This window comes from Coenobita brevimanus, chromosome 53, assembly GCF_032717465.1.
Source record: "Coenobita brevimanus isolate Jiangsu-jjx chromosome 53, ASM3271746v2, whole genome shotgun sequence".
Lineage (NCBI taxonomy): Eukaryota > Metazoa > Arthropoda > Malacostraca > Decapoda > Coenobitidae > Coenobita > Coenobita brevimanus.
This window is the reverse complement of record NC_137006.1, coordinates 29,770,054-29,784,585: the sequence shown is the minus strand read 5'-3', so window position 1 is coordinate 29,784,585 and position 14,532 is coordinate 29,770,054. Positions and strand designations below refer to the sequence as shown.

The following is a 14,532-nucleotide window of genomic DNA, read 5'->3' as shown; positions in this document are numbered from 1 at the left end:
AAGCCCTGGATCCACAACCCTTGTCTTCATAGCAAGTGTGCTGCAGCATGGTCCAGTCGTTCGGTCTTTGTCCCAACAGCATTCCGAGATCGCTAGTGAAGGTGGTGACATTACATGTAAAGATCAGGCACTTGTAGGTGGTCGGGTGAGCCGTGCCGTGTCATTGCCACCCACGTAACACCTCCCTCCTTAAAAGAAAAAAAAAGTTAACTTTTTTTTTTTTTTTTTTTTTTTTACCAAAACCCATAGATCCTATTATTTCACGGCACATATTCTTATATACTTGTTATATATTTCATCACCAGGAAACTAAGCACACATATTATCTTAGAAGAGGTACTGGGCAACATTAGGTGGTCAACTGAAGAGGAAATCTTTACATAGATAACAGTAATATTGATACCTATATATTTTAGTTATTTACAATCTGTTTTCAATCATTATCTGACCTATCCTATGGACAAAACATCAGCCAAGATATTTTCTTTTCCTTTTATGTGGTTAATATCCAAATTGTACTTTTGCATTTCTAAACTCCATCTTAAAATCCTTTGGTTCTTCCCACTCATCTTTGCTATGAAAGTTAAAGGATTATGGTCAGTATAGATCTTCACAGGTTCTCGAGCAGGATATAAGTAGACTTCAAAGTGTCTCAGGGCTAGCATCAGAGCTAATGCCTCTTTCTCTATTGTAGAATAATTTTTCTGGTGCTTATTGAATTTCTTAGAGAAATAACACACTGGGTGATCAATACCCTTGCTGTCTGTCTGACATAACACTGCTCCTGCACCAGCATCACTGGCATCAACATAAAGTATAAATCCCTTATCAAAATAAAGAGAGCTAAGAATGGGTGAGGATACCAGCATAGCTTTGATTGTCTTGCATGAATTTTCACAAGATTCTGACCAAATGAACTTTACATTTTTCCTTAATAAATCAGTTAATGGAGAAACTACATCTGAAAAATTCTTAACAAATCTTCTGTAATAACCAGCCATGCCAAGAAACCTCATCACCTCTCTCTTTGACTTTGGTACTGGAAACTTGTCAATGGCATCAATCTTGCAATTTAGAGGAATTACTTGACCTTGACCCACTATATATCCCAGGTAGGTGACCCGCGCATGGACAAAGTCGCTCTTTGCAAGGTTTACCGTTAGGTTTGCTTCCTTGAGCCTCTCAAACAGCGCCTGCAGCCTCACCAGGTGATCATCCCAGGTCTCGCTGTAGATTATTATATCATCCAGATATGCTTTACATCCATCTAACCCCGACGTTAGACCATTAATTAGACGCTGGAAGGTCGCAGGCGCGGTTTTCAAACCAAAAGGCATTACACAATACTGAAAGAGTCCATCTGGAGTCACAAACGCAGATATTTCTCTTGCCCTTTCCGTCAGGGGAATCTGCCAATAGCCCTTCAGCAGGTCCACCTTAGTTACATACCTTGCCTTGCCAACTTGGTCAATACAGTCATCAATACGTGGTATGGGATATGAATCATCTCTAGTCAAAGTATTCACTCTCCTGAAATCCGTGCAGAACCTAATCCCACCATCAGACTTAGGTACCAGTATACATGGTGAACTCCAACCACTTACACTTTGCTCTATAATCCCGTTTTCTAACATGTACTGGACTTCATCCCTTAACTGATTATGCTTAGTAGGATTAATTCTGTACGGATGCTGCTTCACAGGACTATTTTTGCCAACATCAATATCATGATAAATTAAATTTGTGTGACCTGGAACATCAGAAAACAGACAAGCAAAGTCTGATATTAATGTAGCCAGCTGCTGCTGTTTAGTTAAATCCAAGTGTCCAAGTTTTTCTTGTAGATTATTTAGTATGTCTGAATTAACTAACTTGGAGTGAGGTACATTAGCTAGAGGATCATCTTTCTCATCTCTATCATCAGTCACATCCCTTACATCATGAAGCATGATTACATCTTTACAGTTTTCAACAGGCTCTTCACCTCTACGTTCTATATATGTCTTTATCTGGTTGATATGACAAAGCCTTGACTCTTTACGTTTATCCGGAGTTTTAACAACATAATTGAGATCACTTAGCTTTTTCTCAATCACATAGGGTCCGAAATAGCGTGCCTTCAGTGACTGCCCAGGGACGGGCAGGAAGACGAGTACCTTATCACCAGGTGAAAATGTTCGTGACTGAGCATCTTTGTCGTACCACGTTTTCATCCGTCTCTGGGAGTCACAGAGGTTCGCTCTTGCCAGCTCACACATCCTGTTGAGTTTCATGCGAAAGTCCATTACATGTTTTAACACATTAGTTTCAGAATCATCACTTAACCATTTCTCTTTTAACATCTTAAGTGGACCTCTCACTTCATGCCCAAACACCAGCTCAAACGGGCTAAACCCCAGTGTATCCTGCACCGATTCCCTGACTGCAAACAACAATAATGGAATCATTTCATCCCACTGATCATCCTTCTCATGGCAACAAATTCGCACCATATTCTTTAGCGTTTGGTGGAACCTTTCCAACGCACCCTGCGACTCTGGGTGATACACACTTGACACACGGTGTTCTATCCCCATCTGTTGCATTGCTGACTGGAACACTCGGGAGAGGAAGTTACTGCCTTGATCAGTCTGTATTACTCTGGGCAGTCCAAACGTGCAAAAGAACTTGGTTAGTGCTTGGACAATTTTGTTGCCACTGATCTTACGTAAGGGGATTGCCTCAGGGTATCGGGTGGAGGAACACATAATAGTGAGGAGATAATTATTACCAGACTTAGTTTTCGGAAGTGGACCAACACAGTCTACAATTACATGGCTAAAAGGTTCAGAAATAGCAGGAATTGGGTACAGAGGTGCAACAGGTATTTTCTGATTGGGTTTTCCCACAACCTGACATTGGTGACACGATTTACAATATTTTGCAACATCTTTCCGTAACCCCGGCCAATAAAAGTGGTTCATTATTTTCCTACATGTCTTGTTAATTCCCATATGACCTGACAACGGTGAGTCATGTGCAAGGCCGAGAACCTGGGACCTGTACGGTGCGGGGACCACAACCTGGTGTATGACATGCCACTCATCTCCTACAGCTACGTGACGAGGCCTCCACTTACGCATTAGCACGCCACCCTTCTTATAGTACCCCATAGGGACACCTGACACTTCCTCTTCTGACATAGCTAGTTCAGCAATCTTACGCAGTTCTGCATCACATCTTTGCTGATCTATAAGCCTGCTTTTTTCAACAAGAAAATTACTTAACTTGGTGTTATCACTGTCAGTCTCGTGATTGAATAATGAGGCTATCTCGTCACCCTCCACATTTCCATCTAGTCCACATACCTTGGATGGATAAGATGCACACTGACTCACATCGGCTGCCTGATTGGATTCGTGGTCCAGTGGATCGGGTCTGACATGCACGGCCCGTTGCATGGCCCTCGTGACCGCACAGGCGGGGAACACCTCCGTGGCGTCTGCTTCCTCCGGCTCACCGCTGTTTAGGTCTGGAGTACTTAGAACAGCTACCTTCAGTTTGGAGTTACCAAATACCATATCTCTTGCCAAGTCATTTGCCAATATAAATGATACACCTTCCATTGGTAACTTAGGCACCACTGCTACAGTTACATCTGCATCAAGGAATTTACATTCGAGATGAACTTTATATAATGGAGCAGTCATGTGCCCACACTCAATGCCTGCTAAAACAACATTAGCATCAGAAGTCTCCCTAGATAGTGGTAACACACCTTCCAGCAGCAGTGACTGCACTGCCCCTGTATCTCTCAATATAACCACAGGCTTTTTACCATTTTCATCATCACGCAGGGACACACTTCCTTCTGAACAAAATGGCTTAAATTCATCTCTTACATTACCCATCTTACATGTATCTTCTACAAGCATATTGACATCTACTGGAGTTTTTACATCCTTTATACTTTTAATACTGGCAAGAGCTGTTGGAACATCCTTGGACTTTTTATCTTTTAAGAACCAGCAATTATTAACAGTATGACCCATCAACTTACAGTTAAAACATCTTACTGGCTTCCTTTTATCACTAGTAGAGTTACGACTAGGGCTGGCGGTCTCTCTTTTGTCACTTGTGAACTCATTCTTACCTGTCAGTGGAGTAGGCTGTGGTTCTACAAAGTTTTCAGTACCTACTACACTATGCATTTTATGGATCAGGGCATAATCCTCTGCCATTCTGGCAGCATCATTCAACACCTTTACCCGGTTTTCATTTAAATATACCTTAATTCGGTCAGGTAAGCACCTCTTAAATTCCTCAACGAGTAACATCTGGCACAGCTTATCATAATCACGACCCACATTTTCACTCTCACACCATCGACCAAACAGACTTTCTTTTTCTCTTGCAAAATCCAAGAAACTTTGATCATCCCTTTTCAGCAGATTTCGAAATTTCAGTCGGTAAGCTTCAGGCACCAATTCACACCCTTTCAACACAGCACTTTTCACTTTCTCATAATCACGGCAGTCATCAACAGACATACACATGTATATTTCTTGGGCTTTACCAGTTAACACAGACTGGAGTAGCACTGTCCAGTGTTCCTTCGGCCAACCCGAACTAACTGCGACTTTCTCAAAATATCTAAAATAATTATCCACTGCATTTTCCTGAAATGGCGGAACCAATTTCGCATTGCTAGCTATGTTAAAAGGAACCGTGGATGGTGCTGTTGCTCTAAGCTCCAACTCTTTTAATTTAATTTCTCTCTGAACCTCTAGTTCTCTCATACGGTACTGATTCTCTAGTTCGTTCATACGGTGCTGATTCTGTAGTTCTAGTTCCTTTATCCTCACCATATCACCATCATGCTCTATAAAATCGAGTGCACCCTTGTGGAGCAATTCTTCATCCACCATATACTTTATCAATTCATTCCTAATTTGAAATTTATACCAACTTTTCCTTACACTAAAATCCAACTTTTCAGCAATTTTAAGTAAGTCTGCCATCTTCAAATCAATTAAAATCTCCACTGTAGGTGACTGAAGGAATTGCTCAGTATCAAAAGTCATTTTGAAGAGTTACTAATACCTTCTTTAAAATTTAAATACACATTAGATCAACACAATTAAAACAGTGCAATAAAGTAGCAAAAGGAGCAAAAGGATCCCGGACAGGCCCCCAATTTTGTCACGTAGCTTTAGTTCTGAGCAGACACCGGCTGATCCCGAACAAGATGCGTAACAGAACCCACAAAACAAATCTAGTATCAAATCATTGGTTAGGAATCCTTGTGTTCCTTTTCCTTCAGGCTACATTAAAAATCCTCATTCCCTAAAACCTGTATTTACTTTCACCAACACTATTTACCACAATAAAGCATGAATCACACTACACACCGAATAATAAACATAACATAGAAATATACAAAGTTCTGCTATATGGGTCAGCAGATAATATCACTCACAAATACAGATAAATATATATATTGATGTAAAACCACAACCCGGCTCCGCCGACCACCGACCAGCCCTCGTCACCCTCTCCCTTCACAGTCCAAGGTAGTTCTGCTTATTCCCTCTTCACCAGCTCCCACTACAAATCTGTTTAGAATTCGAATGAGTCCGAATCCTCAAGCCCTGGATCCATAACCCTTGTCATCATAGCAAGTGTGCTGCAGCATGGTCCAGTCGTTCGGTCTTTGTCCCAACAGCATTCCGAGATCGCTAGTGAAGGTGGTGACATTACATGTAAAGATCAGGCACTTATAGGTGGTCGGGTGAGCCGTGCCGTGTCATTGCCACCCACGTAACACCATGCACAAGCAACGGCCTGTAGCCATGCACAAGCAGCAGCCTATAGCTGTACACAAGCAATGGTCTATAGGCGTGCACAAGCAGTGGCCCATAGCCGTGCACAAGTAACAGTCTGTAACCATGCGCAAGCAGTGGGCTGTAGCCATGCCTTAGCAACGGCTGGTAGCTGTGCACCAGCAGCCGCCTGCAGCTGTGCAATTGTGGTGGCCAGTAGCAGCGCATCTAAGAGCCAGCCTATAGCTGCTCACAATGCTGTCCACCTCCCCCCCTGCAGAGGGTTACGGCCGATTGCCACATTCGGTAAGAGAAAAACACACCCTCTCTCCTTCTGCAGTTGCCTTGAGGGGCATGACACCAGCATTGGCCCCTAGCCACATCAGTAAACGGGGGAAAGCCCGTAGCTGCCTCTCACCTACATGTTGCCCCTCACACAGGATATGGCCTGTGGCCACTCCTGCAGTTACCCTTCGTCTGCGGTCCCATTAGGAAGTTGGGCCCTGGTAACGGCTGGTTGCCTTACTGACGGGAAAGAGACGGCCGGTAGCCGCCCTCCTCCCATTGCCCAAGGGACCTTGGTACGGCATAGCCACACCAGGGAGGGATGCCCCAGAAGTCCCTCACCCCTGTGACTCCACGACCAGAGGAAAAACCATGCTCGAGCTGCCCTGTCGGTGGTAAGGCAAGTCCTACTCCTATCTCCCCAGCCCGAGGCGGCCTCCAGGAGGAGGACCTGCCATTCACAGACTGCTGGAGAGGACCTGTATTGACCCCAGGGCTGCACTCCATCCAGCTGGCACCAGTGGGCAACCAGCAACTGTCGGACTTCTGTCACCAGCAATGCCACATCCCCTATCCTGACGGCGAAGCAGCGGGAGCGAGACCACAGCATACGGGCTCTCCACGCTGCCCCTAGTTCCCTGAGGCACGATCTCTCCAGTCCTGATGAGGAGCGATGCCCTCTCCGCACCGGGCACCTGAAGGAGTGTCTACAAGAGCTTTTCGGCCTAAGTCCCAAGGGCCGAACCCCTATACCCAGCCCCTCTAATGCAGGGCCCTTCACCACACACGATCAATACCCACTCTGGAGGATGATGCCCCTACGAGTAGTCTCATGTCCCCTAGATGAGAAGGCATCTGAGGGGAATGAGCTGACCCTGGTCTGACACCCCCGAGCTGCCAACCAACCACTCCCTTGCCCAACACCCCTGCCGTGACTGTGACTTCCATGCCTGTGAGGTGAAAGTGAAGGTGACAATTGGAGCATAGTGACAGAGGTAACTATTCTATCTCCACCAAGTGTAAGCCAAGACAGTTATAATACGCTGCTATCTCGCTCCACTCAGTGAACACGTGACATTGTATAATCATTACAAAGTATATGCAGCCCAATAATTAAGTGTACTCCGAATGTCACTTATGTGCACTGTCTGTTTGCTTATTCTCAAGACAGCCGGTATCCTGTGTGATACCAACAATATCTCTGCCAGTGTGAGCTTTGCCTTTGTATAGAGTCATGTGGAACATCTAGCTATACTGTACTAATAATTTGGTAATATACATGTGAGGTTGTTGCCCTGTGTTTTTATGCCTTGTTCCTCTTACAGTGTGTCTTTACTCCAGTCTAGAAAGGGAACAGCTATCCTCTAGGTGTTGCTAGGATGGGAAGTCGGCCTAAAAACACCTAGCATAACACTTGTGGACAGCAGTGGTTCTTGACCCAGGCAGATACAGAGAGGAGCAAATAAGGAAATCATCAAAATGGCAACCAAATTCCATGTACAATTGCCTAAATTTGATCAGGAGCAGCACGGTATCCACACAAACCTATCCATGGTCAAGCCATTGTTAGATACTGGCTTTGAAGGTGACAGACAGAAGATCGCAGTCACCCCACCACTTCTGGGCAAAGCAGCAGCCAGTATCACGCCCGAAGTCATCCCCAAATTAACATGGGCGAATTTCACCAAAATAGTGGTGGAAGCAATCACACCCTCTCTAGAAAGAGTGGTGGTGCTGTCCCAACTGGACAGCCTAACGTATGACAGAAGCCTGGATGACACTCATTCAGGCCAGGCAGCTCGTCACTGCCACATACCCAGAAGCTGATGCAGAGACCCAGGAGCAGCATACTTTTAACACCCTCCTCAGAGTTCTCCCCGGTATGGTCAAGGAACACGTTACCATACATGACCCTACTGGAGACCTGGACAGGGATGTCCAGGTGATACAGCACTCCTGACCTCCCACTCCACCCCTCAACAAATCAACATAGTGAGCAAATTCCCTACGAACAAACCAGCCCCACCCAGCAAGCCTTGGCCACTACCAACCCACACCAACCCTACGCCAACCCCACCCAGGGCACACTCCACTAACAAGAGCCCTGTGTACAAGGAGAATCAAAACCTAATTACTATCAATCCCTGGGAGTTCTCCACTTGTAGCCACCGGTGTCCATTCCACAACATCCAGGAGCAGTTTAAAGCAGCCTGGCACAAATCAAAAACTCCAGGCCAATGCAAGTTATCATCGTTAGGGAACAAGGGCCCCAAGGACGTCACCACACCAACCAGATACCGATCCCGGGGAAATGGAGCCAGAGGAAGACGAAAGCCCCGAACAGTTGGATTTTTAGGCCTGCCCCCGCACCTCCCCACAATGGCGGGGGCCACTTCTCAGAAATAGTGCCCCCCAGTCTATGATAAAGTGAGGCTGAACGGGGTTAAAGCAAGACTTCTGGTCGATATGGGAGGGGCCAGATTGTGCCTTTATAGTCACTTTTACTCCCATCATAAATTGGCTTTTGGCCCGCTTTTCCCTACATCAACTCATCTCGTGGACGCAGGGGATGACCCTCCACCCAACCATGGGGAAACCCAGGCCTTACGCACAGCTACTCACCAGAACGTCTCAACCCAACACAAATTCATCGTTTTCAACTCAGCCTGTAACACCTACGATGAATATTTGGGACTGGACCTCCTTCAGAATCTGCAGACGACATCAACTGCCACAAGTGGCAACTCCAGTTTCAGGAGCCCCCAGTCCCCTTCCCAAATCCCTCACAACCCCTGTGCACCTTCAAACCCTCCCACGCCCTCCTTCAGCACCATACCCCACCCACCTGCCCCCCCTCCCCTGGCTCCATCTCCAGCCTCCCCGCCCACACCACCTTTCCAGTTACCACCACCTCCACCTTCACCAGTTCCCCTCATCACGAAGCATGGCTGCCATTAAACAGGCCCACTGGAACATCTGTCTTATTCTCCCCAGACCTGCCGACCGGAACCCTCTCAGCCTGTCTCTTATCCCCCACCTTCTTCCCCCCCCCCCACATTGCAGTAGTCTGAATTGCCAACATCACCACCACCCCCCTCACGCTACCCATGGGGCTTGTGGTAGGAGAAATGGAAGAGGCAGAACCATGCACCCCCACCCCCTTCTCCTCCCCTGCCCCACTACCCCCCATACCCGAGCATCTCTCACCCCACCAAGCTGACACTCTCCGCCATCTACTCCTGGACTTTCAGGACCTTTTCACGTCAGGATCTACCTATATTGGCCACACTACCTTCCTGGCGCATGAGATACATACCACAGGACTGCCTCTCCACCAACCATCCCGACAGAAAAACCCAAAACAACGAGCAGAGGAAGACTGGCAAGTCCAGGAAATGTTCGATGCTGACATTGTTTCGCCTTCCACCATTTCCTGGTCCTCTCCTGTCGTCCTCATCAAGAAGAAAGACAGCACCACGCGATTCTGCGTGGATTACCGCCACCTCAATGACGTTACCATCAAGGATGCCACCCCACTGCCCATAACTGATGATTCCCTCAGCTCGCTGCACGGCACCTCCTGGTTCTCTACCCTAGACCTTCCAATCTGGGTATTAGCAGGTCCCCATACACCCTGAGGATAGAGGGACGGCCATGTTTTCCACTAGTAATGGAAAGCATTATGAATTTAACATCTTGCCATTCAGACTCTGCAATGCACCCACCACCCTCTCCCGGTTGATGGAGTCCGTCCTGAATGGCCTCACCTGGGAAATATGTCTGGTATACCTGGACAACATTATCATTTTAGCAAGACATGGGCCAATCACCTTCATCGCCTCAGGAAAGTTTTTCAATGTATTTGCCAGGCAGGCCTCAAGCTCCAGCCTTCCAGGTGCATCCTAGCCATGAGAACTGTCGCTTTCCTGGGGCATATAGTCTCGAAAGATGGTATTTCACCCAACCCCGACAAGCTGCACGCCATCGCGGAGCTCCCCCTACTGCGAGACGTCCACAAGGTCCGAGCTTTCCTGGGCCTCACCTCGTACTATCGTCGGTTCATGAAGGGATTCGCCAATATCGCCAAACCTCTCCACAACCTGACCCGGAAGGGAGAACCCTTTGCCTGGACTAATAAATGACTGGCTGCCTTTCAGGAACTGAAAGACAAACTCATAACTGCCCCCGTCGTCACCTTCCCTGATTATGCCCTACCCTTCCGATTATACACAGACGTGTCCCTGATCATGATCAGCGCTGTCCTTGCCCAAGTCCAGGAGGGATGAGAACATATCATCACCTGCGCCAGTTGCACCCCTAACCAGGCTGGAAAGAATTACACCACCACCAAGTGAGAGTGCCTAGGCATCATATGGGCCTTGGAGCATTTCCGGGCCTACTTTTCTGGAACAAATGTCACCATCATCACAGACCATCAGTCGCTCCAATGGCTACGACAGTCTGACACCCACAAAGTCCAACTCATCAGATGGAGGGGAATGTTGGAGGAATTTAATTACGATATCTTCCGCCCCGGCAAGCTCCATGCTAATGCCCCCCCCGTGGGCAGCCACCTAGTCGTGGTGGAGGGGCTTGCGTGCCCCTGTGATCCCACAAGCCTGCCCGTGGATGTAAAGCATCTGGGAGGGTCTCCCATGTGGGTGGGGTTGTGGGTGAGGGGTCTGACTAAGTGCTGCCCAAAACGTAGGTTACCCATATGGGTCATCGGTACCGCCCTCCAGAGGGATCACCTCGGTGCTGTCCTTAGTTGGTTGGTTGGGTGTCTGGGCTGGGGGGTGTTGGGGAAGGGGGTCTTTGCACTGGTGGGAGCAAACTTTCGCAGCACGGGGTGTCCTTTTTGGGACACCCTCTGGGGACGAGGTACCCCGCTCCCGTCAGACCGCGCTCGGTCCCCTCACTCTCTGATAGGCGGTTTCCCTTGGCTCCTGGTGCCATTTTATCTAACTAATATATATATATGGATAAATTAGAAACTTCTTTAACCACTCGTGTGGTCGGTGACCAGCCACACGAGTTGGCATCACCTGGTCAGTCTCTGGCTGATGACCCTGTACCCTCCGGGTCATCTGCCAAAACTGAGAATGAAGATGCCCTTCCTATCGAGGTGTTACCTGGTGTTTTTGTGAATCACTCTTACACAAAATATATAGTTCTTAAAATGGATAATGGTACTTCCTTCCGGAACCTGAATTGTTTTCAGATTCACAGTGGTCTAGCTACAGCATGTGGATTTACCCCAAGGTCTCCTTGCAGGGCGATGGTTCTCTATTGCTAGAAGCCAGGAATGAAGAGGAGAGTTCACGCATCCAGTCTCTAACTATTGTTGCCGGTTATCCTGTATCTGCCTCTCGTCACTTGGTCCTGAATCAGTCCCGAGGGGTTGTGTATTCTCGTGACTTGATCTCATATTCTGATTCTTCCCTCTTATAGGGGCTGGCTCCTTAGGGTATTGTAGCAGTACAGAGAATTATGAAGAAAGTTGATGGGGTTTTAACCCCCCACGCCCACTCTTATGTTGACATTTGACCATCTTACCTTACCAGAGGTTATCATTACTGCGTGGTGGAAGCTAAAGATTAAACCTTATGTTCCCCGACCTAGAAGATGCTATTATTGTCAAAGATTTGGTCATGTCCGCCATTCTTGCAGGTGGGAAGTGTCTGGCCTTCCTGAGGTCTGTGGAAATTGTGGTGGAATTTCTCATGGTATGGATGATTGTTCTCAACCCCCTAAATGTTTGAACTGTGGAGGAGCACATGAAGCCTCCTCAAGGGATTGCGAAGTATACAAGTATGAATATGAGATTATTTCCGTCCGAACGAAGGAGAAAATTTCCTTTTCAGAGGCAAAGGCCAGGGTTAGGGAGCGGTTCATTCGCCCTGGGGTTACCTTTGCTGCTGTGTTGTCTCACCCTAAGGCTACTCGGCAGGTGCCCCTGCCATCACACAATGCCCCATCAAATTCTCGGGGTTCTACTTCCTGGCCTTCTCGGGCGGAGGGTTCCACTGAGGAAGTGCAACCTGGAAGCAGCTCTGCTTCTTCCAGGGAGGTGCCCCTGTCTCTGGGGGTGTCCCCTCCGTGGTGGTACTTCCAGCATCTAGGAGTGCCTCCCCCATCCCAGTTCCTCCAGTTCCTCCTGTGACAAACACCCGTGTTGATGCTACACCTTGCTTTGACACATCCAAAACTCCCGATGTCCTTCCTGTGCAAGGTAAGCATCGCCGTGTCTCCTCAGAGTGCTCAGAGAGCGAAGTGCTGCTACCAAAAATCTCTGCAGTGGAGCCCACTACTCCTCCTCCTCGGGATGCTCAGGGGTCAGGGCAAGTGCAGGCTGGGGATGGCGTCTCGCTGATGACCCAGCCACCGCCAGATAGTGGTGGTCCTCAGGTAGTTGATGCACCTGCTCAGCTGCATGAGGCCTTGCCCTCTCAGGATTCCAGTACTGTGGGACGCGCTACTGATTGTGCTCCTTCTCGTGGTGGCACTGCCTGCTCTATTCCGGCTAGGGCAGTTTGCGGTCCACCTGCCAAACCATCTCTTGCCCCGCCAAAGAAGAAAACCATCGTCCGGCCCTCTTCTTCGTCCTCCAGGTTATCTTCAGCTGGGCGGCACACTGTACACCATAACGGTGCCAGGCAGTCCCTTTCTAAGGGCAGTTCTAAGCAGCAATCTAAATCTGGTTGCTTGCCGGGGGCAAGGTTGTCTCACCCCTCAACCTGATTCTTCCTTCGCTGTGGGTACTATGGCATTCTCAGCCAGTATATTACAATGGAATTGTCGAGGGCTGCGTGGTAATTGGGAGGAGCTGCGGACCCTCCTGGCTTATTCCCCTTTGTGCGTGTGTCTCCAGGAAACTCTTGTAGGGCTTGACACTACTCATGGACCACCTGGGTATGATGCTTTTTACTCAGCTCCAACCCTGGATCCTGTGTGGTGCTGTTTTGGTGAGGGCTAATGTCCCTCATCAACAGGTTCACCTCCAGTCTGATCTCCAGTGTGTTGCTGTGCGGTTGTATGCCCTCCGCTGGTATACTGTCTGTTGCATTTATTTACCACCCTGCGCAGTAGTTAGTAAAGCAGACCTTGAAGACCTCCTCAGACAATTACCTAAGCCCTTTCTCCTCCTGGGGAACTTTAACGGTCGCCACCCTTTGTGGGGTGACTGTCTAATTAACCAATGTGGGCATTTATTGGCATCCTTATTGGAGGAAGAGGATCTCTCCCTGCTGAATACTGGCGAGTTTACGCATTTTCATCCTCAGACAAATACATTTACCGCAATTGGCCTCTCTGTCTGTTCTCCTGACTGCCTCCTGGATTTCACCTGGGAGGTTCTGAGGGATCTGCATGGGAGTGATCACTTTCCTATCCTCCTCACTGCAGCAATATCTAGTCCTTGTTCCCGTCTCCCGTGGTGGAGGTTAGATAAGGCGGACTGGTCCCTTTTTTCTTCCTTGACTTCTATTGGTGTTGCCATAGAAGACTTTCCACATATAGATGAAGCTGTTTCGTTCTTTACGTCTATTATCCATTCTGCTGCCCTCCATGCTGTTCTAAGAACCTCTGGCACATATAACTATCGCCCTGTCCCATGGTGGAATGAGGATTGTAGTATTGCTGTACATGCCAAAAAGACAGCATTTTCACATTATCGTCGATACAAAACAGAGCAGTATCTCGTCGAATTCAGGAGGGCATGTGCTAGGGCACGCTGGGTCCTCAAACAAGCCCGACGAGACTTTTGGATGGCTTATGTGTCTCCTGTAAACTCTAAGACACCAGTGTCTCAGGTGTGGAAGAGGGTACAAAAGATTTCAGGAAAATTCCCAAAAGGCAGGTCCCCTGTGCTGCTGTCAAATGGTGAGCCTGTTGGTGACCCTGCAGCTGTGGCCGATATTTTTGCTTCTGCCTTTGCAGCGGTCAGCCGTAGAGATGCTAGCACTCCAGTTTTTGCCAGACACAGGGACGTAGAAGAGGCTAGGGTATTGAACTTCCATTCCGGAAGGGGAGAGTCTTACAACCTCCCTTTCTCTTCCCATGAACTCCAATCTGCTCTTTCCCTTTGTCATGACACCTCACCAGGGTCAGATGATATTCCCTATGCAATGCTTCGGCACCTGGGTGATGATGCACTGTCTTTTCTCCTCAAACATTTTAATAGAATCTGGAGAGACTCTTCTCTTCCTACCTCTTGGCACGAAGCTGTTGTCCTGCCATTCCAGAAGCCAGGGAAGACAGGATCCGGTCCTCTAGAATATCGACCAATTGCCCTTACATCATGCTTGTGTACACTGTTTGAAAAGATGGTCAATTCACGCTTAATGTATTTCCTCGAAAGGAATGACTGTCTCTCTCGATGTCAGTCTGGTTTTCGCAAAGATCGTTCGACGACAGATGCACTTGTCCGCCTAGAAGCTGCAGCATG

At 47.9% G+C, this 14,532-nt stretch overlaps 1 protein-coding gene across 1 annotated transcript; it reads right to left on the bottom strand.

The window, feature by feature from the left end:
• Positions 1-449: 449 nt before the first annotated feature.
• On the bottom strand, positions 450-4,907 carry LOC145400782 (uncharacterized). Its single transcript, XM_080273219.1, has one exon. It carries the CDS (start codon positions 4,905-4,907, stop codon positions 450-452), a length of 4,458 nt encoding a protein of 1,485 aa, XP_080129345.1.
• Positions 4,908-14,532: the final 9,625 nt, after the last annotated feature.